Raw genomic sequence first — 24,176 nt, forward strand, 5'->3', positions numbered from 1 at the left:
TTACAATCAAATAATTAAAAAGTAAATATTACCCACAAAAATTGTATTTCACTAGCACCAAAGTTTTATTAAGGCATAAAAAGTGAAAGTCACTCTGTCACATCTGACTCTCTGTGACCCCATGGACTGTAGCCCAGCAGGCTCCTCTATCCATGGGATTCTCCAGGCAGAAATACTGAAGTGGATAGCCGTTCCCTTCAGATTGAACTCGGGTCTGTTGCACTGCACGCAGATTCTTTACCATCTGAGCCACCGTGGAACCCTTTATTAAGGCATGTAGGTAGCTCTTCATAAAGCACTCATCATGTGTCATTGGTACTTGACATCTTAAACCACTGTTGTCCTTATGGCCATTTAACAGATAAGCAAAGTGAGGCACAGAGAGCTTTCATGAGAGCTTAAGGAGAGTTAAAGTTCTTCTTAACAGTTAATGGGAAGTAAAACTAAGATTAGAACCAAGCAACCTTGTCCAAATTATGATATATGTGCTGTGAATAAGTAAGGGTTTTAGTGGTTTAGATGCCCAAATAAACCTTTTTTTTTTTTTTTTTTTTTTTTAAGTCTGATGGAACTTTTTTTCTGATAGCTCATCGACTTGAACCTCCTGGTTTAATTGTAGTTGCATTTCAGTGGTATTACTGACTAAGTCCATTGTAACCAAGTTTGTTTCACTAGTTAATACACAGTCATCCAACCCAGTTCTCCCTTCTGTGTTCTTGTAATTATTGGTATTATTTTATAATTGTACATTGTGGCCTTGAAGTCACGTTGGCTGTAGGGCCAGCCACATGCATTACACAGTTGAGCGCTGTTGGTGCTTCAGGAATTAGCAAGCCCTCTTGGAAGGGGTCCAAGTCAGACTCCGTATGTACTTAATTCTGGTTGGTATACTGCCAGTGTCTTAACTTTGATTTAAATACAGTTTTAACAAGTAATGTTTATTATTAACATAATGACTGCTGCAAAGTGCCCACACTTCAGTAGTATTTTTGAAAGTCAGATATTGGCACAGTGGATCATTTTTCTGTATTGGCTTTTTAAAAATTATTATAATTTAGGTGATATGATCCATACTGTGTGAGTCAGCTCAGCTAACAGAGAAATATCTTTGGACACATGGCTAATGCAGCGCGCTCATTAAAACCCTCTTATTTCTTAGACTTCCTGGACACTGCCACCTTTATTATGCCTTCCTCTCACAGGGAAACCCACTCTACCCTGCCTTCCTATTTAAGTAGCTTTGGTAAATTGCTGTTCATAGCACGTAGCTCAGGCAGTAAGGTGCCCCTGTCATGTGCAGTAGCTGGTATAGGTCGGGAGTTGCAGCGCTTTTGGAGGTTGATCATGGGTGGTAGGGAGAACCCCAGGGTTTACTCTAACAAAAGACAGGCTTGTCTTTCCTGTTTGAGGTGGACCCAGCCCTCAATATCGGCTGACTTCCTCGATTGGATACATGAATAAAATAAGGTCTTAATGCTTCTGAGGCAGCAGGTTCTCTTAATTAGCACAGGGTATTATTAGATATCCAAATTTGATTAAGGCAAGCAAATGAATTGTTCTTTGCAATTTTGTCCACCTCCAAGATTTGGGGTTTGCTTCAGCTGTGTATTTTTTAAAATGCTGAGTGCAGCTGGTGGGCTGCTGGAGTTGGCCCAGCTCATTTTGGTTGTGCACGTAGGTGGGTCTTGAATTCTGAGACCTCAGATGTCCTGGCATTGAGGCAGTAATCAAGTGGAGGGCAGCCTTGTACCTGGCCGGCTGCAGAGCATTTCTTCAGATAGGACATCCTTTCTGAAATTCTGATCTCTTCTAAAGTAGCAGTTGAAGTGACTAGTATTCTGGAGTCTTGAGTAATAAGAGGTCTTCATATTTAAACATTTGGAGGTTCAGTGATACATTACTGGTACACAAGCAAAAAACTGACTTTGGAAACCAGTTTGCTGTTAACTTATAAATTTGAGTATTTGCATATCCAAGAATTTCTAGTAATTTTAGTCTTAGGTGTGTATCTCAGAGGAACCATAGCACTTGCTTGGTAGGGGACAAGCAGAAGGATGTTTGCAGCATGGTTCATGATAGCAACAGATCAGCAACACTTTAAATGAACAAGAGAGTCAAAATAAATTGTGAACTATCCATACAGTGGGGCTTCCCAGGTGGCATCGTGGTTAAGAACCTGCCTACCAATGCGAGAGAGGCAGCTTTGATCCCTGGAGGAGGAACTGGTAACTCGCTCCAGTATTCTTGCCTGGGAAATCTCATGGACAAAGGAACCTGGTGGGCTACAGGTTCCATGGGGTCACAAAGAGTCAGACACGACTGAGTGAGCACACATACATACACCATGCAATAGAGTGTGATAAACCATAGGGAAAATGACGGGACAGAGTATAAACAGAATCATGGTGGGATCTTAGTAACCTAATGTTGAGCTGGAAGAAAAATCTTTCTGGGCTTAACATGATGTGATAGCTTTTTTGCGAAGCTAGTAATTGTGCACAGTAAAATAATATACAACTTAGGCATGCATATTTGTGCTGTAACTAAAAAAATAATGAGGCAGGGGGAAGCACAATAGAGAGTGTTTTAGTGATTGAGTTTGCAGACTTTCTCTATTTTATCCAAGTCTCACAGAAAAGGGGGCTCGACAGAGTTGCCAGTATTGGGGGGAGTCTTGTCTTCATTTAAGAATTGAGACTTCCTCCGATCTTTGAATGTTGCAGCTTAGCTGGTGATGCTGTCAATCATACTTTGTTTGAATAAAGAAACAGTCATTGCCAAGTCTCCCTTTCTACCCTCCCCTCTTACAGAATTTCAGTACTGAAAGTTGTGATGCTGCTGTGAAGCTGAATTTCGCTCTCAGTGTTCTTGTATATCTCCTGGAGGATGCTGGTCCTTCTAGTCTGTCTGGTGCTGAAGATAGCTTTCCTCTTTGATAAGACAGTGTTTTAGCTGAACAGTTCAAAACCTACTGAAGTTTACAGCCAGAAGTTCTCCCAGGTCCTCTTCCCGACCCAGCAGCAGAGCACAGGTCAGAGTGGACACACAGGGCTGGCTACGCACATCTTTTAGGGGATAAATCCCTAGTCCATAGTCTGATGAATTTGAGCAAATTCTGGGAGAGTGGAGGACAGACAAGCAAGCCCACCATGGTGCAGTCCATGGGGTCACAAAGGGTCAGACACAGCCTGGCACCTGAACAACAAAAAGTGCATCGTCAGAAGCTGCTCTGCTTTTAGAGGTAAGAGCAGCCTGGGGCCCAACATCCTGTTAAAGTGAAAGTGTTAGTCTCTCAGTCATGTCCCACTGTTTGCCTCCCCATGGACTGTAGCCCACCAGGCTCCTCTGTCCATGGAATTCTCCAGGCAAGAATACCGGAGTGGGTTGCCTTATCTTTTTGACTTTAAATACCTTGTTACTTTTCCAGTTGATTGGAAGAGGAAGCCTGGGAGACTAGAGATAGGGAAAGAGCAGAGAGCCCTTACTTACCCGCAGGGGCTGTGTCTGAGTGGTCAGAGTGGGGGTGTTAAGCATAGCCATTATCCATTCATGACCGTCAAGCTTCATTTCTGACTGATTGGTTATGTCTTGTGGTTTGTACTTTCTTACTAACCTTTTTTCAAAATTTCCATATATCCCAAACATACCTGCCTCATATCTCCTTTGCAGTTCTCCCTTTTGGGTGCTTTTGATTAGGGAAGGCCACTAAGACAAGTCCCAGAACAAAGAAGAGGGACGAGCCAAACAGTCACCCCTTAAATGCCCTTTAATGGACTGTGTATGACTTATGCTGCGGTGGGATACACGCCAAACAGTTGTTCAGCATAATAGGAATAGATTGCACTGGAGAGAGCTGAATGAGGGTCTGTTCTGGGCTCACACTGGGCGTGTAATGGTTGCAGAGGCTTTTCCTGCCCTCTGTCCTACAGGGAGTTTGCATGAGGTTGTTCTGGCGTGTTAGCTTGCCCCTGGCCCCAGAAACCCCAGGTTCTTGGATGGCCTTCTGCTTGTTGAGGATTTACTCACCGTGCTTTTGGTTAAGAACCAGGCCTGCAGAAGCTTCGGTTGACATATCAGTAAAGTGGGGGATTGTACTAGATTATCTCCAAAGGCCTCGCCTGTAATTTTGGTTTTAAAGTGGTGGAAATTGAGTAGAGGTTTGGGCCAACCATCACCTGCCTCCTGACATTTTTTTTGTTTGAAAGTGAGGCAGGTAGAGATGCCGTGGTCATTTAGGAAACAGAGCGGACAAAATGCACTGGCCCTGCAACCAGGACAGATCTGCTTCTAGGGTTTTTTGAAGTCTGAATAACTTGACCTATGTATGTAAAGCCCAGAAGGGGCTCAGTCAATAGTTAAACAACAACAGCCACGAGCTGAAAGTAGGAAGGCGTAAGGGGCATTCCTTCCCCAGCTCCCTTGGATGAACCTGCTGGTGAAGCTTTCAATGCCATGTGGCCTCTCTGAGGGTGTCGACCATCTTCTTCCCCTCTGGAGAGGCATAAAGAGGAGAATGTGGGCTGGTGTTCAGAGCATGTGCTTTGGACGTGATAATTGCCAGCTGAAGTTCAAAAGCTTTGACTTTAACAATCAAACAGCTTATGACATAGGGAAGGAGATGCGAGCTGCAGTTATCCGGGGCCCAGGAAGCTGGCCAGCCCTGCTGGAATCCTGCCTTTTTCAGACCCCTCTCGGCAGCTGCCAGGCCACAGAGCCCGTTTTGTGAAAGATCCTCAAGGAACAATGAGGGAAAACAGCTTCTGTTTTATTAGATTAGATGAATTTATGTGCCTGGGGGCGGGGTGTCCAGGCGCTGGGGGCGGGGAGGGCAGCCGTGGCCCATGCGGTCATCACTGAAGTGATGGAGCACCCGGGCTGCAGGAATGGGAGGGAGGGGGCGCGCGGGATGGAGGAGGAGGAGCTTGTGGAAAGAGATTTCTGCAGTCTGTCTGGAGAGCTGCCCAGGTTTCCCAGCCAAAAAAACAAATAAAAATAAATAAAAAGCAAGTGCTGAATGACACAGATTATGATATTAAAAAAAAGGATGCCATTGAAAATATGCTAGGACCCCGCGGCTGGGCTGGGGAGGGGGAAGTGTGTGAGCGAGGGTGGGGGGGGGGCGGGGGCGAGGAGGGGGACAGCAGTCTGACCCTGGGCCCAGAGAAGGGTGGACAGTTAAACTGCTCCCATCCAGTTGGGCACCCCCCCCCCCCCCCCAAATCCCGCCCCACGCCGTGTCAGAGATCCTAAAAATAAGGATTTGTCTGCATTGCAGGTTGAGGAAATTACAGGGTGAAAAGCTATTTGAGCCTTGCCTTTTTCTCATTCTAATTTATCAGGAAGGGGGAAAAAAAAGCCCCAGACCCCTCCTCTTTGGTGTTAGAGTCTCTCGCAGCCACATAAATAACCTTCCCTCCCGGCGCCTCCCCTCCCCCCGGCCGCGCGGAATCTGCACTGGCGGAATCCGCAGGCGCCCGCGTTACGTGCAGGGGAGGATTGTTGACAAGTGCTCCGAGCCTGCCTCGCGCGCGCCTCCCCCTCCTCCCTCCCGTCCTCTGTCCTCCTTCCTCTCTGTCTCTCTGCAATGATCCGGCTCTGAGGATGGCTGCTCCACGGGCCTGTCAGGTGCAGTTTTTGGTGGCTTATCTTGAGGAACCTGGGATAGAAGGTCTGTTCCTATGAATAAAATAAAAAACCAAATAGCTCTAGGTTTGTTTCAGGCTGCTGTGGCTTTTGTTGGAGAAATAGGCCTTTTGTGGGTTTCCCTGCTGGGGTCCTGATTAAATCCATTATGGATGGCAAGGTGCTGTATATATGAGAGTATGTTTAAGAAAAAAAAGTGTTGTGATTTGCTTAATATTACTATTCTTTTGGCTTTGGTATCCTCCTTGGGGGCAGTGGTGGTTCCTGCAAAGGCACTGTGGAAATTTACAAGAGAGAATTCATGTCGCTCTTAAAGCATTGAGCTCTGTTGACCATTTTGGCCAAATCTGCAGTTTTAGTCAGGCTTGTATGGATCTCGACCTTTCTCTGGGGACCGAATTGCCATCCAGTGATGGCTGGCCCCCTTTATTTTATTGCTAGTTTCTGTGATCATTTCCCAGCATTTAAAAATAGGTGTTTGATTATAAATTAGTTCATCCTCTGCCATAGCTTTGGTCCCCTTTATAAACAGTATGCATGGTTTTCATTTCCCTTCCTACTTTCTCCGCCTCTGTCCTCTTTCCTTGAAAAATGGAGGAAACTGAGGCCCGTAAACAGAGACTCAGAGATGCTAGGCTAGACCTCAGAGCTTAACCTTTGAGTGCTCTCAGTTCTGCGCCCACGTTTCGCGCATTCACACATGTTTGCATGAGTATAAACACAGGTGAATTTCAGCAGCCATCAATTTTAGGTGCCTCAAGTCTTTGCCTTGTTGCTGGAGTTCTGCTTTCTGTACTGTTTCCATTACATTTCAACCCCGGGAAGAAGGCAGCTCCAGGAGGCAGTAGGCCTCTCTGAGCTAGCTTGCTGTCTGCAGATTTTTGTTTTTTCTTTTGGGCTTTGAGGATCCCACTTAATCCTTTGTTACAGTCATCTGAGAAGTGGGTGCACGGTTGACTTATCTGTATGTAGCGAGGTACAAGTGCACTGGAAAGCTTATAACAAAGAGTTGAGGACTTCCGTGGGGTCTGTTTTATGGGCTTAGGGAATAAAGACTGCCAGGGATGTTTGGCGTGAGGATGTGGCTGTTTACCTTTCTGAATTAAGTTGTCAGGACACTCAAGTGTTTGGAATTGTTCCTATAAGCTAATAACTTTATGGGATTTGTTGATTTGTGTTAAAGCCAGCTTTGTTTAACTTTGTAGAGACTTGTTAATAATGGAGAACTGGTTTCTTTGGGTGACTATATTTCGTGGGGTAAATGTAATGACTATATGGATCTTTCCTATTCTCTCTCTCTCCAAATACACACACACAGACACGTTTTAATTATAGGTAGAATGTCACTATCTGGGAACATGCCCTGCTTATGGAAAATCTCCCTTTGAGAAGTGCGAATTACAGGATTTATAAAACCAGATTTTGGCATGTCACCTTATTGGAACAGAAGACTTTGGACATGCTGGTCTTGTTTATCTAAAAGAATTTTGATGGAAATGCGCTGAGTTCCCTTCCGCTGTGTCTGCCTCTAAGTTCCCAGGCTCTGCAGTGGTCCATTGTTCTGCAGCTCATTTTCCACACCAGCCTAAGCCCAACACTGCCTTTAATCACTTCTTTTGAATGTGGAAGGCAGTCTTCGACCTCGCGGACGCTCAGCACTGGGCCACTTGTCCAGCACACCCTTTCGCTTATCTGGCAAGAGACCTGAGTTTCATGTTTTAGAGGATTTCAAGGATTTGTGCTTTTGATGGACAGTTACAACTAGGTTGACTGGTTTGCCGGTGTAAACACGGCGAGGTCCCGGGATGGGGGCAGGGACCAAGAGAAGGTGTGACCCTGAGGTGGGAGACTGAGGGCGGTGACTGGACGCAGGTAGAGCTTCTCGCCGCAGAGCAATGAGAATGCTCGTATTTCAGTAATCATTTGTGCTCAAGACACGGAGCCTGTTCTGATTGTTGTAGGAATCATTTGAAGGGTGAAGGGTGGGAGGATGGAGAGTGTAGGGAGAAGAGCCTTTGCCCTAAGAAGTGGAGGAGTTGTGCTGACACACACGGGCCCTGCTTACAGCATTGTCACCAGAGCCTCAGTAGCTTCTGGGCCCAGTCAGACATCTTCCCTGGAGATCCCGGGCTCTTCCGGTGGAGGCACTTCTGAATCCAGTGAAGCTCCACTGTGACATTCTGGTCCTTGCTGGAGCCTCTTCAGTGGCTCCGGTCGGGGCGTGGGGAGGAGAAGCCTCTTGTCTCCTGGTGGTGCTGGCCGCTGGGGTTTAGTCGGAGCAGGGATCTGGCCCACCTTCTTGTGTGTGCTTATGGCCGGTCTGCGGGCTTGTTCCCTCTGTGCCTGGAGGTGACGAGCTGCCTCCTGGGCTAGGGTTTCTGTTTGTCTCTCTTCCTGTTCACGTCTCTCAAATTTAGTCATTTGCTTGATTCTGAAAAGAGGAGAAAAGGATGAGGGTCAGATACTTTCCTTGCCTGCCCAGTGGCCCACCTTTTCTGTGACATTATCCCTGTCAGGTTTTGAATGAACATCCTTTCTGAAAAGATGTCCAAGAAGGTTTTGTGGAGAAAAAGTCTGGCTGTGAAGGGTTCCTGGGGGATTCTGTAACCTTCCTGCCTCTCTGTCTGTCGATCTATGTGCCTGCCTGCCTATCTATCCATCTATCTTATCTATTTGTCCATCTGTCTGTCTCTTTTATTTATCTATCCATTCTTCCATCCATACCGCTCTCTCTCTTTCTCTCTACTTTCTGGGTGCACTTGCCTCTTGGGGGCTCTTTTGAGGGGCTGCTGGGGCTGTGTTTTCTTGGCCGGAGTGCGGAATCGCCATCGCTGATCTGAGAGCAGACAAAGGGGCGCCCTGGCCTGTCGGGGGCCATCCTCCTGAGGGAAAGGGCTGCGTATCCTCCATGAGCTGAAGGAGTAAACCCTGCTCATCTGTGCTTGTTGCCCACGAGTGTGGCAGTGACACCATGCCTCACGGCTGTGGTTTGTTGTCAGCCACCTTGGTGTTTTGTGGCGGAGAGGGTGTCAGTGGCCCGGCCTGGGCTTCGCTTTGCAGACCCCTCTGCCCTGCTCACCCCCTTCGTGGGACCCCAGGATCGATCCAAGGCTCAGCTGCTGACCCGAGTGTATACAGTTGGGTTTAAACTACATTTTCATGTTGACTCTGTGAAGCTGGCCCCAGCCAGGTTTTCCCCGGCATCCACATGTACAACACAAACAATCTAATTTTTCTTTCAAAATTTGAGTGAAAATAGGCTTTGTTTTCCACTAATCATGGCAGCAAAACAGACATTCTAAGTACCTCAGAGAAGGTCCTACCTCGGCCAAGGGGGCTGCTTTTATGTCTTGCCAGCCCCCTCCCTCAACACACACACACAGACACACACACGCAGGCACTGCTGCTGCTGCTGCAAATGAAAGCTCTCTTTGGATGCTTGACTGTTTAATATGTAATGTGATACCTTGTCTCACAGTGACAGGGTGACAGACGGGCATTGGCTCCATAATACAGAATTACCTTTTGTGCATCTCTTCTACAACAAAGCTGAACACACTGACTCTCCCTAATATGCTAATACGTTTGGTGTGCTCCAGATGTTTTGGAAGCTCGGAAACAGCTTCAAAGGTCTCCTAGTTTTTCTTTCTCTTTAACCCTTCTCTAGGCCTAGCTTTTGTGAAACAAGAGGCGTTAAGATTTTTCCTCCATTGTGTATTTCGTCCTGTATGGATAGCTAACAGGAGGACTGGGAAAACTTCTTTGTGTCTACAACATCATAAAATTAGAAGCACCGCCCAGGCTCGCCCCCCGCCTTTCAGAGGTTGGGACAGAATTTCTTCTCTGCGTATGTTTCTGTTCTGAAATCTGTAGCTGTCATCACCGTTTAGCTGAAGGAATCTTTGGCCTCATTTGTGTTTTAAATGTCCCAGCCCGGTTTATGTTACAGCAGAGGCAGAAGTTCACGCACACGCACAGGCAGCCCCCAGCTCGGAAGCCCCCTTCCTCTTTGCTGCTGCTGTTCCAGGCTTAGCAAGGACCCGTTCAGGTATATTGCCTCGAAAGCCTTTTCGTTGCTGGCTCACGTGGGAGGTGGGGTGCAGAGCTGCTGAATTCTGTTTCCTGTGGGCTCTAAGCTCCTGAGCACGGGCACTGCCCTCAGGGTGGCCTGTGACTCGCCGCCCTGTCAGCTGATGGTGACTTGCCAAGGTTGGAGGCAGTGCTGAAGCCGCCTTTACCGCAGTGACTTGGAATTTTCAGCTCATATTTATTGCTTTTGTGAAAGACAATAGACGTGGTTTAATTTAAGTTCAACCTACTGAATATTAATAGAGGGGAACGAATGCCCGAGTTGGGGGTGGTGCAGAATGTGTGGGCCTTTCTGCTTCTCCTCTGTTTAACCTCCTCTCCCACAAATGTTTGTGTTGTTGAGGGGAGGGGTTTGGAAAAATAAAGCCAGTTTGTGTGTTTGAAGAAGGGGATGCTGTTTGATTCTTTCTCATGGACTAAAAATCATTGTAAAAATTGGTGGCAGGGCTTTGTTCCATCGGGGAGAGGAGAGGCAGCCCGAACTGCTTGCCTGATGTTCTTGTAATGGCTCTTCTGCCCCATGGCGTCGAGATCCGTCTTGCTGACCTGGCTCTCCTGGATTGGCAGGTGGTATGAGTTGAATGAAAAGCTTCAAAGTGAAATAGGGTAGCCGGCACACTGGAGATGTGAAGGGTGGGGTGGGGGTGTGCAGAAAAGAAAAAGCCCAAGTTTATCCAACCATATAGACTGTCTCACTGAAAATAAATGAACGTTTTCTCAGTGCTGATGTACAGGCTGGGATACTCAAATCGAAACAGTCAGTCATATGCAGAACACGTCAGTCTTACCCCCTGAAAAGGCTGGAAACAGTTGACATCCCCCAGTTCATAGAATGGGCAAGCAGCACCTTTGCGTGTCCCCCGTTTTCCTGATCTGGAAAGTGAATGACAACCCATCCCTCCCCTAGTTCGGTTGATAGACTTTGTTAATCCTTGAAATGTGGGAAACTTTGGTGTTCTTTCAAGATATCAGTCTGATGAGGGCATGGAACAATGGACTCAGTACTTTGATTTTTTTTTTTAATGGAGCTTAGTCTTGACATAGCATTTCAGAGCATTCTCTTCCTCAGCCTGACACTGAGCTCCCATACAGTCAATTAAAATTGTCCCTTTTCATATAAGATTTCATAATTCAGTTTCCTTGAATTTGTGCTTGGGCAGGTTTGTTGTTGTTGTTGAGAAAAGAGACATTAAATCCTTGTTCTATATGATGTCTCTGAGATGGTGGTTGTTCAGTCGCTCAGTCATATCCGACTGTTTGTGACCCCATGGACTGCAGCACACCAGGCTTCCCTGTCCTTCCCTGTCTCCCGGAGTTTGCTCACACTCATGTGCATTGGGCTGGTGATGCCATCTGACGGTCTCACCTCTGCTGCCCTCTTCTCCTTTTGCCTTTAAATCTTTCCCAGCATCAGGTCTTTTCCAGTGAGTCATATGAACACTTCTCTCCCCTCCCCATTATTTGTTCCCTCCCCATTATTTGTTCCTTTTTAACCATATTTACCATTAGCAGACTTACCATAGCTTTGTGGTTAAGTATTGTAAGCAGCCCTCTTCCCCTTCACAGAATTGATGATCAGAGGTGGAAGAGTGAATGCCCCCACGGCACTTTGGGTTTGGGTGCCTTACTGTGAGTCGTTACAACAGCACAAACATAGTCCGTTTCCTGGGATCTGGTGCGCGCTTCCCCAGAGCTTTACCGTGTCTTAGAGCAACTAGATCTCTTGCTGACTGACTCTTGCTTCCCCCTGCAGTACTGGATCTCAGAATGTGGTCCCCAGAGCAGACAGCATCTTCTGGTGTTAAAAGAGCATGTTAGAAGGGGGCCCTGTGCTTGAACCTCCAGGTGATTCTAACTAGCGCTCCAGCTTGGGGGCCACTGCTCTTCACAGTCTGCTGAGGTTCTCCTTGTCACTGAACAGCTGAACTTCTCTCTGCTTTACTCATTCCTTCCCTCATTCACGCAGGGGCTGCCTGCTCGCTCAGCAGACCCTTGAGACCTTGCTGTGCACCGGAGGGGAGAGCAAGTGCTTGCTCCCCGACTTCACCCAGCGGTGCCTCCTCCCTGTCTCCTCCTTGTTCCAGACGTAGCTTCGAAACGACCACCTCTCCTTCCTCCTGCGCCACCAGCACCGCCACTGCCTTGGCCTTTGTTTTTAGGCGATTGCAGATGCCAGCTTCGCTCTCCTTGCTCTGCCGTTGGCAGGTTTGCTGGCTCCGGTGATTCATCTTCACTGCCCTCCCCTCTGGCTCGCCCTGCAAGTTCAGGGCTGCACACTGCTGACAGACACACACTAAAATTTAGTGACACACACACTAACTGACATACTGCTACCTGCATACGGCTAACTGACACACTACTAAAATTTAGATTTGCTGGATTATGCGTCTCTCCCCAGTGCCCTGGCATATGGTAGGTGTGCAGAAAATAGTTATATTTCCTTCCTCCTTTCCCACTTTACTCTCCTTAGAGTCCTTTTGTACTATTGAAAAATGTGAATTCAACCAGGAATACACTTTTTTATTTTAGAGATATATGCCCCTTAACTGTTAATTTCATACAGGTTCCTTAACCAGAGTTTTTATTTCATATTCAGCACCCTTTTAAGTGTGGTGTTTCATCCACTGACTTATATTCCGTCCCTGGGCTAGTTTGCTAATCTGTGTGTATGAGGGTGCTTGTGTCCTTCTGCTGTCTGGGTGGGCTGTTTGTGTGGTCGTGTTAACACGTCTGGCGGGGAGAGGGGACCAACTCCAACCCAACCCATTGCATTTCTGCAGGGCTCTCATTCAGTGCTGATCATAGAGATGTTATTTCAACCACATATGCAGTGTTAGTTTTTAGAGCTGCATTAGAAAATCTAAAAGAAGTGGGTAAGACTAATTTCAATGTGTTTGATGTAACCTAATAATTTGTCCAGAATACTTTTAGAATTAATATGAAACTATTTTAGAAATGTTAGTTATAGTGAGTTTTAAATGTGGTTAAATAAAAATAATCATTCATCCTCTTACCCACACCAGCTATATTTCAAATGCTCAGCAGCACCGTGTGACTGGTGGTTACTCTAATGAATAGCACTGCTCTCATCTTTGAAATGTTGGCCACACTTCAACCCTCAGACCCATAGATTTCCCTCCAGCTATGTCTCCTGGTTGCCTCATGGTGCACACTCCCCACATTTTTCTCTTTCTCTGGGAAGTTGTCTGTGTTTTCATTTCCATATTGTAGTCATGACTCCCAGAGCCCCAAGTCTAAGTGACAGCCATGGGATTTTATTTACTGCATTGTATTAGATTTCCAACCTTATGTTATTATTCATACTCTGAAATGATGTGAGAACAGATAACTGGGGAAATGCATAAGCAAGCCACGTCCCAGGGTTTCGTTGCAGGATACTGTTTTCTGCCTGCAAATCCGACTCAGTGTGTGGAATATAGTGTTTATGGCAACTAATAGGAACCACTCTTTAAATGCTTCAGCTAGAAAGAGATTTAATACAGGGACATAAATGCTTACAAACTTGCTCAAAGTGTTGGGAGAACAAAAGACTCCTGCCCTTTTGGCTTTATATAAAAGCCAAGCCCTGTGGCTGTGAGAATGTAGGCACTGTGTTAGCATTTCTGCCGATGCCCAGAGGCTGGTGACTAGGCAGTGAAAGTGGGGGCCAGTGGCTGGGGACGCTTGGACGGGTACACGCCTCCCATTGGTAGAAACGAAATTGCATCCAGAACCCTGGACTGGATGGAAGGATGTCTGAGCTCTGGAAGGACCAGGCTTTTACTCAGCTACCCGTTAGCGTGACCTGGCTGCCAAACGGCTTCCATATCACTTGGTGCAGGCCCTTCTCCAGCTCGGGTTACTGGAAGCACACCCTGGGGCCCTGAGACCCCCTCTTCAGCATGGCACCATGTATGCTGTCATGGAGAATCTTTGGCCTTTTAGACGGTCAGATTCAAACATGGCGACTCTGATGGGAAGGATTGCTGTGAAGAGAAAGTTGTCCAGTCAGATTTCTCGTTAGGAACCGATAGATGGCTACAAAGCAATGATTGATGCTTTTTCTTGGGTGGTAGTTACTGTTTCCTGAAGGCAATTCCGAAAAGGGTTTTAGTGTTTTCTGGAGTAAATACGTGGTCCTGGAAGGATAACTAGTTTGAATTGGTAATATGTGAAGTACTTTTCTTTCCCCAGTCCTGAAAGATGATGTACTTACTTCTCCTGCCTTGGCAGGCGGGCTCTTTCCCACTAGCGCCACCTGGGAAGCCCAGTTGATGTACTTCAGAAAGAACCCTGTAGTATATTATTATGATAACACATTTCCGCTTGAATCGCTTGCTGTTGGCGTTACTTCTTTGGCAGGCCCTCCAGTCCTGTGTAAGGCCAAAGTAGGGTGAGGTGGGCTTCCCCCTTCCCTTCTCGGGGACCCTACCTCCTGGTTCTCTCCTGCCGAGTTCCTCGTCTGCCCCCATCGGCCACTGTGCAGGGTTAAACTGGGGTAAAGTGCTGCTTCCTGTGACATGTATTTAAGTGTTTGTCCCCTTTTTTCACCTGTAGGGCTCCTTGGTAATGGCCAGTCTAAGGGATTAGGACCAGCATCAGAACAGTCAGAGAATGAGAAGGACGATGCATCCCAAGTGTCCTCGACTAGCAACGATGTTAGTTCTTCAGATTTTGAAGAAGGGCCGTCGAGGAAAAGGTTAGTACCCAAGGCTGAACATATTCGTGCCTTAAACCAGGGACTTCAAACTAGGTGCCAGTTTTGTCCAAGTGGGAACAAACTTGGCCCCACTCACCCAGTCTCCTGATTTTTTTCACATAGGAGCCAGAATCCTGGATTTTTGTATCAAATATCCTGGTTTCTAAATATTGTCCACTAATTATCATAAAAGATGAGTAAAACACACAAAAAATGGTATGAGCCAAACAAAACAAGTTCCTGCTATAAAAATTGGCCAGAGAGTTGCCAGTTTGTAATTCCTGCCTTTGCTGTTCATTTTAATTGATTTTCATCTTTGTATTCTTTAGTATATTAGATGGTATTTTGCCACTACTACAGAGGTGTAAATATGAAGATTTAAATGTGGTGTTTCTAAAAAAAAAAATTTTCCCCTTGTCAGGAAAGCAAAATCCATTTGGTGTTAACCAAATAAGGAGGTGTGAAATCGGTTCATAGAATTAATTTACCAGCAGGTTTAAAATTTTTTTTTTTTTTAGTGACTTTCCTAAATAAGCTTAAGATAGCTTGATCAGGAAGTTGGCTATGGTAGTTGGACAAGAGCTGTGGTTTCATGGGCAGACAGTGATAGTGACATTATATAATAACACTTTCAATTGAGTGTTTAAAAAACCCTTTTTTAGTTATCTGCCTTATTTCATGTCTCGTGTATGATGTGATTCCCCCCGCCCCCATTTAGAATTTATATTTCATTTCATCCCATTTCCGTTCTCATACTCAGTGTTTTCCTGGATGACAAGATTAATTACTTGTTCTTAGAATCTGTTTGTTGGAGAGGATGGGAAAAGGGGAGGAAAATAATCCCCGGTCTGGACTTCTTTGTGTACCCTTTCTGTATACAGAGTTCTAGTTAACTTTTCAGAAACCATCTTGATGTGTGTACCTAATGAAGAACTGAATTTGGCAGCAAATAAAGAGGAAAAGACGATGGTAGCCATGTGTGGATACTTAAAAATCTGTAATAGATCTGCCCTTTAGATCTGAAATTGGAGAGCCATTAGCTGCAAGCGTTTGTTTTCCTGTCGTGCAGTGTCTTCCTTTAGAAAACTCATGGTCTAGAGTCTGTATTAATTTCTACCACCTTTATCTCTTGCTCCTCAACACTGCATCTTAGAAGGTGTCCTTGGATTTGTTTTTAGTACAGTTAGCAAGTGTGTATAAGAACTGTCTCTGCCAGTGTACTGGACCTTTATGCTTCTCTTTTTAAAGACACTTGGCTGAGTGTCTCAGTGGAAGCCTTTCATGTTTCAGATGCTCTGGGACAGAGATTCTGCCTCAGTTTGAAAAGTGCATCATCACAAGAGCAGGGGGTTAAAGGATATGTTTTTATTTTTTTTTAATCACATTTGTAAACATATTGGAATGTGTAATAATACTATCCATGTTTCCAAACATGGGTGGGGGGGGGCAGTTGTGTAGCTAGTAGCAGCATGTTCATCTGTGTTTGGAGAACAGAATTCTATGATTGTGGTTGGAAGTGACAGTGACCAGTACTTTAGCTTTGTGGCTGGCCGTCACCTTCACCTCTGCTGGGATTGGTCAGCAAAGGGGTATGAAGACAAAGTCATCGAGCTTCATTCTCTTGGGGTGGGGGTGGGGGCCCTTTGTCCCTGGCCCCGGGTGCCTTTCTCAGATGGTAGTGCTGCCGGCTTCCTCTTTGCACGGGACTGCGGTGCTGTGTGGCAGCTGTGTGCAAATCAGTCAATTAGCTGTAATTCTCCAGGGGACCAGAAAAGAGAAACTTTGTTCCGGGGAACTTAGGGAAAACTTAACCCATTGCTAATCTGTTTAATTATTAGCGTGCTGAGTACCCTGTTTTACTGAATTAAGGATTCGTGACAGCGTTTTGGGGAGTTACGATCACACTCTACTAGTGAAATCTACCCAGGGATATAGGATAGGTTCAGGTTTGACAGGTTAAGCTACATTCAGAGCTGGTCTGGGGTGGCCTGGAGCTTTGTTGTTTATGAAGGGATAGTGTAGGTAGGGTATAAATGTCTTATTGTGTTGCAGGGTACACAGCAAATAAAAAGTAACTTTTACTACTTCCTGGCTTTAAAAGAGCTCATTTTGATTGCTTGTTGGTATTTAGCATGAACATTTAGTATAAACTATATGGTACATGCCCTGCCTTGTCAGGCAGATCCTAGGAACTGGAGTCCGCGTTCCTGAAGCTTTGTCAGTTACTGTCAGACTTCAGTGCCAACCTTCTTAAACATAATATACCTTTTTAAAGAAGTTATGTTGTGTCTGCTGATCCCAAGCCCAGAGTACCTACCTAAACGGTAATTTTGAAATGTTGCTTCAAGCACTGGGCAGATTGTTGACTAGATTCTGCTTTTTACCTCACGTCTAAAATTCCCAAAAATACGCATGCAGAGAACATCTTCTATGATGGACTTTCTGCGAGAGAACACTTGAGTCCTAAAATTCCAGAGTCGTGGTTTATGTATTTATTTTGGAAAAAGTGTTACCTCTCTCTTTAGAATGATATGAATGCTTCCTTTTTTTGTACAATTAATTGCTCTTTTTAGGTACATGTTTTTAGGGTCACCAGTTAATAATGCCTTTTGTCTTGGTTACAACGGGGGAAAGAAAGGGAATTTATGTGTTTGACTTTCTTAAGAAAAATTGAAATCTTAAGTGTAGACTATGCCAGCCTCAGTGTAGACCTTGCCCTAAATTTCCAGCCTGCAAGTTGAAGCAATTCCATTATCTGATTGATGCTTGTAACATGTTTAAGTCTTTAGTCAAAACATCTCATATGTTTGCACTGTTAATTTTTAAGCTATGTTTGCTCCTGTGTAGTTGCTGCCATTGGGTTTACTTAAGTTGGGGGTTTTTTGGCACATAGAAAGCAGTAGAATCTAGAGTTCCAAAGGACTTATTTTCCTGTATTGAGGGAAAAATAAAAGGAATCTTAGTTATTAAAAGGTCATCATCTGAAATTCCTGTTTATGAAAGGAAAAGCCAGCCTCTCTAGAAGGTCTTTGCCTGTCGGACGGGCAGAGCAGCTCAGCCATTGAGGGTCTGGAGGACTTGGCACGGGGGGGGGCTCCTGGGTGTTGGTCTTCTGTTTCTTTTGATCGTTGTGGTAGGTGAATTTGATAAGTTATGTTTAAAAATGATACAGTGTGATCAGTTCTTACTGTTTAGAATGGAAACATTAGAGAGACTTTCAGCATTTAATCAACCCCTTTGAATTTGTTGGTGGCCGTACCTGGCTCCTTACCTCCGCCACCTTAAATGGCTTCTCCCATTACACTTGATTATCATCACATTTGGGTTTCCTGCCAGAAGTATCTGAATATCTTTTAGAAACCAGAATGGACAGCTTTCATCAGTCAGGTGTGGATGGACTGTGAGAAAGTTGGAATGGTGCTTATGATCAGGATTGGGGGTGCCTGTGGTGGAAAGGTGTACAGAGAAGTGGATCACGTGAAAGTGAAGTCGCTCAGTTGTGTCAGACTCTTTGCGACCCTGTGGACTGTAGCCCACCAGGCTTCTCAACCTATGGGATTCTCCAGGCAAGAATATTGGAATGGATTGCCATTTCCTTCTCCAGGGAATCTTCCCGACCCAGGGATTGAACCCAGGTCTCCCACATTGTAGGCAGACACTTTAACCTCTGAGCCACCAGGGACATTGATCAAGGTGTACCTCTAAATGATGGTTCTCAGGGATGTGTCATGGGAACCTTGTATGTGGCTCACTGTCTAATAGTGTGCGCGGGAGCCGTACCACGTGCCTTCTTCTGGTTTTGTCATCTCTTTGTTACATGCTCTTGAGCAGGCTCTGCAGTGTCACTGGGCCTCGGTTTCCTCATTTGTGAGATACCTGTGATGACGGTAACCACTCCATGAGGGGTTTTGTGTCCTGAACAAGTTGATTCATGAAAAGCTCCCAGGTATATAATAAGGACTGTGTATGAGATACAGTGCTAGCTATCATCAGCCGCTATGACACATGAATTGCTGTATGGGAACATGCAGACTCATTGAAGACTTCTCAGATGTGTTTTAGAGAGAGAGTTTGATTTATGCAAATTGTGATTCATGTCTTTTCTCCGTGGCGCCACCATCACCACCGTCTGTGGGTTGATGGAAAAGTGTAGGAGTGTGTCCCTCTCTTTTTTTTTAAGTTACTGAGTCACAGGAAGGACTGTAATGGTAGAGTGTGAATTTCTTCCATAAAGCTTGGTGTGACCAGGTATTTGCCTACACAGAGCAGGCATGAGGGGGCCAGGCTATAGTTTGTGAAGCCCTTTGGGGTGGTCCCTATTTTTAATAGTACTTAATACTAAGATGCCTTGACACGCTTAGAAAAGCAAACTACAGAAAGAGTAGTTTTTTTGAAAGAAGTGTGTACCATGTAGTTTTTTTTTTTTGAAAAAAGTATGGACCATGCTTCTGCAGGGACAGAAATGTTTTCTTTTTGTTAAACAAAGAGCTGCTGTATTTTAGTTACTTAGGCCTTTGGTAGTGTAAGAGTTACAGAGTTCAAAGACAGCCCTGCTCTAGGAGATTGGATTTTGAATGTGGAGCATTATTTTAAGGCTTAAGACGTGGTGATGTTTAAGTTTTGGAGATGAATATATGTTCAGGGTGATGAGAATTCCCCTAGCCTTTTAATGGGTATTCCTTTTATAGCTGAACTGTCAAATGTAAGTTTTTCTTATTTCTGTTCTGAGTTACTGTGTTAACATAAAATACTTTGCTACCTGCAAGTTTAGGAGGAAGATAGACCCAAATGCATAGAATACTTGCTTGGCAGCACTCAGTGTTAGAAGTAGGAGTTACTCAATGTGACCCTCTGTAAGAATTAGAATTTTCAAAGCCTTGATAGTTTCTACATATTTGAACAGAATGCACTAGTAGTATAGTTTAATGTCAAATGCACTATTGAATTCAGACCTATCTTGACTGAAACATATTTTCTATTTACAGAAAATAGAAAAGGGGCAAAATTGAGGAATGAATATTATGTGGCACCTTTAAGAACCACAGAAAATAATCTGTAAATAAATAAATGTAAATAATGTAAATAGAGCCAGGTCTAGCCTGCTTGCCTGCACAGTTTACCCACACAGTTCTCATTTCTGGTGCTCCTCTTCCCTTCCTTTTGATCTAAATGGATCAGTGTGGATGCCAGTCAATCCACACCTGACTGACAATACCTGTTGTTTTCCATTGGGTTCTGGTTGTAGGGCTTTAACATTTCTAATTTCTGCTGGTGTTGGATGAATCTTTCAGGTTTTTTATGTCTGATATGGTCTTTCTTTCACCCTCACTTAAAAAAAAAAAAACTTTTTACTGGGGTTGTAGAATCACATGCAATTGTAAGAAATTCTCATTCATTTTTGGAAGGTATTTTTGCTGGGTATAAAATTGTAGGTCAATAGTTCCTCCTCCTCCCCTCCCCGTGGAATTTGTTGAAGGTACAGCTCCACCATCTCCTGGGTTGTAGTGAGTGTCTGGCAAGAAGCCTGCTTCTAAAGGTTATTTGTTTTTGTTTTAATCTATCATGCCATTGGAGAAGGCAATGGCAACCCACTCCCGTATTTTGCCTGGAAAATCCCATGGACAGAGGAGCCTGGTGGGTTACAATCCATGGGGTTACAAAGAGTCAGACATGACTGAACACGCACACCATCATGCAATATACTTTCATATAGTTTTCTTTGATTCTTGTGTTTGAGGTTCATGGAGCTTCTCAGTTCTGTAGACGTTATCAGTTTTAGAAAAGATTTCAGTAGCTATAGTTTGCACGTGTGTTCACCTGCTAGGATCTCAGGTGCATGTGTATCCAGGTGCTCCAGGTTGTTTCCACAGCTCATGGATGGTCTGTTCATTTTATTCCAGTCTTTTTTTTTCTCTGTGTATTTCATTTTAGATAATTTCGGTCTAAAATCTGCAGATGTGTATTTTCCACCACAGATGTTGTTGTCTTTTTGTCTTTATTGTCTCTCATGATACAGCTTAATCTTTTCTCTACCTTCTTAAACATAGGGAGTGGAGTTATAATACATGTTATTAGTGTCTTTGTCTGCTAATCTATCATCTGTGTCACTTAGGGGTCAGTTTGGCTTAATTGGTGTCCCTCCGCTCAATGCAGGTCATGTCCTCCTGCTGTTTTGCTTGCCCCGGGGCTCTTTGTTGGATGCCAGGCATCATGAGTTTTCTTCTTTTGGGTTCTGGGTATGTTTGTGTCTCTCTGACTCTTCTCAAGCATTGCTCTAGGGTATGATTAGGTTACCAGGAAACTTTGAGCCTTTTATGCTTTGTTAGGTAGGGCCAGAGAGCAATATTTGGTATAGGGATAAGTTTTCCCAACTGCTCAGGGAGAACCCTGTGAGTTATGTGAGCCATTTTGGCAAAGCATGGTTCTCAGCCCTGTGTGGGGTTTGGAGAGTGTTCCCTGTGGTCCTTTCTCGTGGAACTTTTCCTTGGGTACTTCTGCACATGTGTTTTCACTACTGCTACTACTGCTAAGTCACTTCAGTTGTGTGCGACTCTGTGCGACCCCATAGACGGCAGCCCACCAGGCTCCCCCGTCCCTGGGATTCTCCAGGCAAGAACACTGGAGTGGGTTGCCATTTCCTTCTCTAATGCGTGAAAGTGAAAAGTGAAAGTGAAGTCGCTCAGTCGTGTCTGACTCCTAGTCCTCAGCAAGTACTTGAGGAGGGTCCTCAGCAGATTCCAGAGTTTTCTGTCTGGCTTTGGCCTCTTCAGTGCTCCATCCTGTACACTTTGTTCCTCCCCGAAATCTCAATTCCTTCTCTCCAACTCAGGGATTCCTCTGGATTCTTTTTGCGTTCCCCTCCGTGTGCTCTGGCCTGAAAATTGTCTCTGGGCAGTCATTTATGTCTCAGGAACCACAGGGTTTAGTTGTGTGATGCCCATTGTCTCGTGTGGATTTTCACTTCTTCAGGCCGGAGGGGGATTCCTGTCCCTGTCGCTCTGTCTTAGCCAGAAGCAGAAGTTCCTATCTGTTCTTTGAATGTTGACTGAGAGAAACAGCACAGGAAATGTAACTACCATGTTTGCACTTTGTCTTAGTCACAGTCACAACCTTATGTTTGATTAGTCATCAAAAAAGAAAAAAAAGTGGATTGCATAAGGAGGCCCTGATGCAATCAAAGGGAAGATTTCAAAATAAAGAAGCAGTTGACTTATAAATAGAAAATCTAACTCCATCCAGAGCATGTTGGGAGTAGAAATTCATCTGAGGCCCTAACTGGCTTCTGTTTCAAGTGACTGTTCCGGATAAATCCATGATGACTTGGTGATGATAGTGGGCCCTTCCTCCATCCCTCTGAAGGTTATGCTTTTCACCTGGTTGTTGGGTTTCAGAGGCAAAGGAGGTGGTGCCTGCTCAGGGCTCAGGGCATTCCTTCTCCTTTCCTGCTGTTTAAGCTTGGAGGGGAGATTGCATCTCTCAGCTCTACATACCCTGATTAAGTGGCCACCAAGGTGAACCTGAAGGTCGGTGACTCCACTTGAATGGTGGAGAGCTGCGGGAGCCAGAGTTCTCACTGTCCGCTGCAGGGTGGCATGTGCTTGGCGCCCCCCTCGGTCATGATTAGGTTCATTCTTCCCTCTAGCATCATCTCCAGGCTTTGTTCAGACCTTTCTGATCCCACTCAGGATACTGGCAGGCATACTCTCCTGCATCCTCCTTGGTGACATGGGGCCTGGCCCTGGTGTCTGAGGAACCGTGGAAACTATTTTAATAATCAATATAACGTCTGACTGGTTTTGCACATGACATCATTTATGGAGGTTTATGGGATTCCCTGTTGCCTCTTTCTCTCTTGGAATTTTAACTGGCAGATTGTTACCTGTGTGGTGTGATTTGGGGGTTTCAGAACAATCTTCTGCATTGCTTTGGTTTACAAGAAGCAGACCCTTTTCTCATTTAATGAACCATTTTGTGGAGTCCGCCCGTGTGTTGCTTGTCCATGTTAGGCCCTGTTGACTTTGCACATGACTAGTGTCCAAAAAAAGTGTATGCAGTCTGTGAAATTCTCCAGGCCAGAATACTGGAGTGGGTAGCTGTTTTCTTCTTCAGCGGATCTTCCCAACTAAGGGATCAAACCCAGGTCTCCCACACTGCAGGTGGATTCTTTACCAGCTGAGCCACAAGGGAAGGCCAAAAAACAGGGAATGCTTCACAAATTTGCATGTTATCCTTTCACAGGGGCCATGCTAATTTTCTCTGTATCGTTCCAATTTTAGTATATGTGCTGCCAAAGAGAGCCATCAGGGAAGTCCCTCGCCACACACTTTATGGAGGTGCAGCCCAGATCTGCAGGAGGATCTGGGTGGCTGGGGAGGTGGGGTGGAGCACAGTTGGAGGAGGCAGCAGGTGGAGCTTGGAGGAATCTGGAACTGGGTGGGGAACCTCAATTGAGGTTCCTTGGTGACTGAGCAACCTTGGGCTCTTGTTTTCCAGGACCCTTCTGTGGAACGTACATGGATTTGTTTGGCCTAAATGGCAAGGGTGGGTTGCAGGTTCCCTTTGGAATGTTTTCTTCGCACCCTCTACCCTGTGCTTCTAGCAAAGGCACACTCTCAGCACCCAGACCAGGATAAGCAGGGCTGAGGGTGCCCGCGTGCTTTACTGCCCCCCGGCCTAAGCCTCTGTGTGTTATCCTGGATCGGAGAGGGGGGAGGCAGGAGCTGGAGGAAGGGTGTCATTTCTGATCCCCAGCTGACTCTCACTGGTCTGGCCTTCTTAGGGCTGGGTCGGGAGGCCTGGGAAGTCAGGAGTGGAGGAGAGTGTCCCAGGGCTCCAGCCTCCTTACCTGCTTCCTCCAGCCCATCCTCTCCTGGGAGAACCTTTCTGCTGCTTCTCTCTGTTTTCCCCTTTCTGGCCCTGTGAACACGTGGCTTTAGCCTCATGACCCCAACTCCTGACTTCATCTCTGGCCCAGCACTGTTCCTAGGTGTATTCCAGCACCAGGGCTCTCACATTCCATGAGGCCACCATCCCCAGGACCGGAAGGCAGCCTCCCAAGGCCTTGGTGTCTGTGAGATTTTCTAAACTGCAGAGTCCCTGCTGCTGCTGCTACTGCTGCTAAGTCGCTTCAGTCGTGTATGACTCTGTGTGACCCCGGAGACGGCAGCCCACCAGGCTCTCCCGTCCCTGGGATTCTCCAGGCAAGAACACTGGAGTGGGTTGCCATTTCCTTTTCCAATGCTGCTGCTGCTGCTAAGTCACTTCAGTCGTGTATGACTCTGTGCGACCCCATAGATGGCAGCCCACCAGGCTCCGCTGTCCCTTGGATTCTCCAGGAAAGAACACTGGAGTGGGTCGCCATTTCCTTCTCCAATGCGTAAAAGTGAAAGTGAAGTCGCTCAGTCGTGTCCGACTCTTCGTGACCCCATGGACTTCAGCCTACCAGGCTCCTCCATCCATGGGATTTTCCAGGCAAGAGTACTGGAGTGGGGTGCCATCGCCTTCTCCGGCAGAGTCCCTGGGTAGCACGTAAATATGTGGAACTGTTGTGTATGCATGCCTGATGGCAAGTGACACCTCTTGATCTTATCAAGTGACAGCTGGGCCCGAGACATCACTAATTGATCCTCTGAGTTTAGATGGTTTAAGGTGAGGCGTGTTTTTTTCTGGTGTGGTCTTTTAACTAGACCAACTGAATAGACTGGCAGCTCAGGCCCCTTGGAGAGCCTTTCTGTTGCTTGAAAGT

General features: G+C 45.7%; 1 protein-coding gene and 1 non-coding gene across 3 annotated transcripts in view; one reads left to right on the forward strand and one right to left on the reverse strand.

The window, feature by feature from the left end:
• JARID2 (jumonji and AT-rich interaction domain containing 2) overlaps nt 1-24,176 on the forward strand; it is a 231,057-nt gene that overhangs the window by 125,112 nt on the left and 81,769 nt on the right. For both annotated transcript variants that reach the window (XM_052647857.1, XM_052647856.1), the window contains one exon: nt 14,290-14,431. In XM_052647857.1, coding sequence (XP_052503817.1) covers nt 14,290-14,431 — 142 coding nt within the window. The remainder of the gene's footprint in view (nt 1-14,289; nt 14,432-24,176) is intronic.
• On the reverse strand, nt 22,625-22,729 carry LOC128057008 (U6 spliceosomal RNA). Its single transcript, XR_008200206.1, has one exon. It is a non-coding gene; the product is annotated as a U6 spliceosomal RNA (small nuclear RNA).

This window comes from Budorcas taxicolor, chromosome 11 (genome assembly GCF_023091745.1).
Source record: "Budorcas taxicolor isolate Tak-1 chromosome 11, Takin1.1, whole genome shotgun sequence".
Classification (NCBI taxonomy): Eukaryota; Metazoa; Chordata; class Mammalia; order Artiodactyla; family Bovidae; genus Budorcas; species Budorcas taxicolor.